This window comes from Penaeus japonicus, unplaced genomic scaffold (genome assembly GCF_977035675.1).
Source record: "Penaeus japonicus unplaced genomic scaffold, GWHDUDI00000001_assembly GWHDUDI00000020, whole genome shotgun sequence".
Classification (NCBI taxonomy): Eukaryota; Metazoa; Arthropoda; class Malacostraca; order Decapoda; family Penaeidae; genus Penaeus; species Penaeus japonicus.
Genome location: NW_028234422.1, coordinates 14,498,623 through 14,503,679, shown reverse-complemented (window position 1 = coordinate 14,503,679; position 5,057 = coordinate 14,498,623). Strand labels below are relative to the sequence as shown.

The following is a 5,057-nucleotide window of genomic DNA, read 5'->3' as shown; positions in this document are numbered from 1 at the left end:
CAATGATGTTAGATTTTTACAGTGATTGTGGATTTTGCTTGGTGATTTCATATAATGGTTTCATGTAGGGATAATATATATATATATTTTTTTTAAAGATGAGAGCTTTCATATAATTATGAAAATTTTGGTCAGGGGATTTATGACTTTGTGATATTATGGTAGATTTTGCCTAGTGGTGCTCAGTTTCATGTAATGGACATAAATCAAGGCATAATGAAGTAGGTTTTTGTTAATATTCTTCTTAACCCTATCCCTATGGGCTCAGCGATAAGTGGAAACCCCCTACGCTAGGCCTATGCAATATTCCGTCGGGAACGTCACACTGGTGCGTCACCCTGTCATCGGGCATTTAGCTGTGTCACACTCGTGTGACACATCGTCATCAAAGGGTTAATGTTAAATTTGATGTAGTGGTGTTTGATTTTTCTTTATGATGTTAGACCTGGTTTGATAATGTTCAATTTTGATTAGTGGTACTGGATGGTGATTGATAGTGATACTGGAATAATGTTCTATGGCTTAGTGGCAAAGTAGGATGTGTGTGAGGACAGGAGAGTAATTGTTATAGAGGTGCAGATGTGCATGATTGAAGATGCAGACTATGATAGTTTTCTTTTGTTGAATCTTCCTGTAAAAGGTATTCACTCCCCAGCAAAACATTAAAGATTGTTTACTCCTCATGCCTGCTTAGCTAACCCGTGTCACTCGTCATTGTTATTACCACCAGTGTAACATCATCATGCATTACATTGAAACGGCTCCCAATTGATATGTTTACATTTCCTATTCTTAGATACATTTATATAGAAGATTTTTGAGTATTATCACAGAGTTGACATTGTCTGGAACATTTACATTTTTGATTGCTGTTTCCCTAAACTAACTTCATAATTATAGTGTATGTTGAGATCACTGCACAGATCAATGTATGAATATTGATATAGATATTATGATTTCTTTTCCTTAAAAGATATTATCATTTCTTTTCCTTAAATCTTTTTTTCTGTTATTTCACATTTTACCTTCTTATTTCCTTTATTCTCATTCATTATTCACATCATTAACAAGTGCCAGTTCCATCTATTTATATCATCAAAAATCCAATATACACAATATAAGTTTGTTTAACCCATTTACGACGGGGGCATTCTAGCCTTGAATGTCACAATGCCGGGGCTTTCGAATTATTAGGCCTAAATCAATTAAATGGCTGGCACAATACTGTGCCGCCCGGCCACTGGGCTTTTGAATGAGCGGTACAGTACTGTACCACCCGTCCAGAGTGGGTTAAAGATGAGAGAGATTCATATATTGCTGTTTTTAGGCATTTTGTCAGTGTGATAGAGTGTTCTGTTTTTCATTATCATACATGAACTTTTGGTCCTCTAAAAAAGGAAACCATTGGGAGATGGAGGATCGTGTTCTGGATAGCAGGCATTGTCTACTTTATTGGGAACACCTTCTACATCATCTTCATTAGTGGAGAACAACAGGAGTGGAATGATCTGGATAATCCACGAGGTATGAACACAAGTGAGGTGGAATTTAGTCTTGATATTTTTATATTTTTATATTATATATCAGTTTATTGTCAGATCATTTGTCTGTTTGTCTTCATATCTGGTAGCTTTTTCTTTTCTCTAGATATATTCAGCAAAGGCTAATATTGTCAATTAGTTCAGCAAAAGCCAACTGTATATTTCTTTTTTTTTATTGCACTGAGAAAAGCATCTTACAAGAAGCATATGACAATAATTTCATCTTTTACTAAATATCAAAATTGTATCCTTTTTTTCTTATTTCTTTATCTGCTCATTACTACATATAAGTGCTTTATATTAAGAATGTGCATTATCCATATCTAGTTAGTTTGTATTAGTCCAGTTGCCTATGTAGTAATGCTAATGTTGTCTTGTTAACCCAATTCTTACAGATGAAACCAAGGTCATCCGCGGTGCATCTTCCCCTAGTCAGTATGGTTCCTTAAACCAGCGTGGAAGTCATTTAAACCCGACAAGTGCTGTTGATGGAGGCACTTCCCCCACTACCATACCAGAGATTTTTTAAGTACTTCATAGATACCTCTTACGACTTGGCTGACAGATGCTAATTATTTGCGACAATCACCTATAGGTAGTGTGGAGCTTTCAAGATGCATGTTTGTATTATTTTCATCCTGAAGGTTACTCTATCAAGTGTACATCTTAATGGCACCGTAGTTAAGGTTTTAACTATTGTTGTGAGTACCAAAGAGTTTTTATTTATACTTGTTCCCCACTTTATTTTCTCAGTGAAATAGATATTATCTCTTATTTGGTATTCTTAGACATTCCATCATGACCAGGTATTTTGTAATTCAGTCTTTTTGCCATGTGGAATATATATATTTTTTAATAATTATATGTTCTGAATACCCTGGGTAGTCTTATTGACTATCTCTATTCATCTAAAACTTAATTAATCAAATAGTGTGACTGATTGAAAATAGACTGTATGTTACTTTATAACTTTACCCTGATTCCTGAATGACAGTACTAGACCAAATCATTCTTGTATCAGATGTTTAATAGATATACATAAGGAAAGTTCAAATGAATGCTGTTTCAGTCTTCTGGAAAGTTCTGAACTGTGGTTAACCTCCTAGCCACAAATAATGCCACATCAAATGCCACATTTAAAAAGTTTCACATTGTTTTAATTTTTTTCTTTGATATTTCAAGAGTTAATTATATATACCAAAAACACACTAGAATGAGAATATTACAGGTTGGGATATGAGTATGAATATGAATTTGATGATTGATGTTTGGAAGTATGAATATTTTCATGGACATGAATGCAAATTAAGGATTGGATGACTCTCCATGTCCATTATAGTCTGGAACAGTTGAATCACATTTCCACTGAAATATTCTATGTATTATGATACATTTAACCCATTCCTGCCGGCACTGTTCCTTCTTTGCATGGCTGCAATGCCGGGGCTCTCGAACGCATAGGCCTAAATCAATTATACAATTGACGCCGCATGCCGGCACCCGGCGCTATGCATATTACATAATCGCCATCTGTGGCCGGCAGTATCGGGTTAAATCAATATAACTTTTTTTTTGTATGTAGATAATAATTATAATTCAGCTACTATACACTATACTCTTTTTAGTGCCATAAGTCTTTATTTTGAAGTGAAAATTTTGAAGAATGGTTGTACTGCTTGTTTTTATGGCATGAGTTTTTTTTATAATTGAGTTCAAATTGTTTAAACAGACAGAAAGTGTTTATTCTATATTTTATGACGGCTTATTTTGCATGATAAGTATGTTTTAATATAGAAACCCATAAGAAAGTCTTATTGATTGATTAGATATTAATGTTAGGTTATATGAGATTGTTGTTTTTTGTCACACAGAAAATGCCAGAAAGGATAATTCATAGTAAAACTTCATGTTCATACTAATTAATTAAAAGATTTCGGCCCTTCTCATAATGCTCATAACCCTTCCGCTATGAGCATTTTTTCGCAGGTTGGGATCACTTTCACACAACATTTTTTTGTTCAAGATATAAGTTAGTTATTCTGTCAGTTGAGTAACTAATTCATTAAACCAAATGCAAATTAGTATTACTTTGCTGATATTAAGAATCATATCTCATACCACAAGTCTAGAAAATAATAGAAAACACAACATATTCAGATGTCCATACCAGACCAAACATCATAAGATGTGGCCTGTCTTGGAGGTACTAAGGTTATTTCACTTCTAGGATCCATTTTTAATTGTGTATAAGACAAATGACCTCAGCACAAACCAAAGAGATTATGAATGCACAAAAACTTAAACAGGAAAAAAAATGTGCTTTCAGACTAGTGACTGAACAAGAATAACCAAGACATGTAATTACTGGTTTATTTCTATATTTTGAGCAGATGATATACTCCTTATAATTCTTGTGAAGTGATTTTGTTTTTTGACTCAATGGGAAATGAAATGACATTAAACAGGATAAGGATCAATAGAATTTGAAATTTGAAATGGGCTTGGACTCCCTTTTATTAATATGATTTTATATGGTTGGGTTCTTTGTACAGTGGGTAATTTCTTTGTACTAGATGATGAATTCTAATTTTCATATGGTTGTGTGGATCATTGCTAATGTAATGAGATATTTGTTGAAGGAGTATAGTCTAGGAGAAAGAGTTATGGAGTTGGAGATGGAGATAGACATAGAGATAGCAATAGCAATCAGAGTAGAGATAGAGATGGACAGAAGTAATGGCTGACATAAAAACAAAAAGACACACAGACACGCATAGACACAAATAGACTGGTAGGAAGAGACAGACAGATAGCCACATACAAGGAAGATCAAATGAATTACGATAAACATTTTCTAACAGTAGATATTACATGTATTATAAGGTTAATGTTAAAGAGTGTTCATTTGTATATTTTATCAAGTTTATTCATTTTTCTGATGGAATATAACAGCAAAATATAGATGAAAACATAATTTTAGGGTTGTCTAACATGGAGTATTGTTCTTTCTTTCAAATGAAATCTTCAATGTTTATGATAGATTACTTTGTACAGAAATAACTCTTAACCCTTTGATGACGATGTGTCACACCCGTGTGACACAGCTAAATGCTCGATGACGGGGCGACACACCAGTGTGACGTTCCCGATGCAATATTGCATAGGCCTGGCGTAGGGGGTTTTCACTTATCACCGGGCCCGTCCGGATTGGGTTAATAGTAAGAGAAGCTTTACTAAGGAAAAAGTGAGATGAAGACTGATGAAAGTAAAGAATACTTTATGACCGAGCGATATGCAGTAACCAGAATTATGATAATGAGATGCAAAGGTACGTTTTCAATCCCCAAAAGAAGAGTTAGTACAATTAACCCTATGACGACGGCGTCTCACGTGTGGTGTGTGACACCAGTCCAAAACTCGTCATGACGGGTGGGCGGCAAGTATGTATGACGATTTTAATGCAATATTGCAATCGCCCGGCATTGGGGTCTTCGCGTAGCGAGTGCCCCGTCGGGA

The 5,057-nt window shown here is 34.7% G+C and overlaps 1 protein-coding gene across 1 annotated transcript in view; it reads left to right on the top strand.

Annotated features, from left to right (window-relative positions):
- Positions 1-2,745, top strand: part of LOC122249064 (putative inorganic phosphate cotransporter) — a 21,045-nt gene extending 18,300 nt beyond the window's left edge. The window contains exons 10-11 of the mRNA XM_043009615.2: positions 1,398-1,524; positions 1,937-2,745. Of these exons, the coding sequence (XP_042865549.2) occupies positions 1,398-1,524; positions 1,937-2,070 (261 nt within the window). The 3' untranslated portion in view covers positions 2,071-2,745. The remainder of the gene's footprint in view (positions 1-1,397; positions 1,525-1,936) is intronic.
- Positions 2,746-5,057: the final 2,312 nt, after the last annotated feature.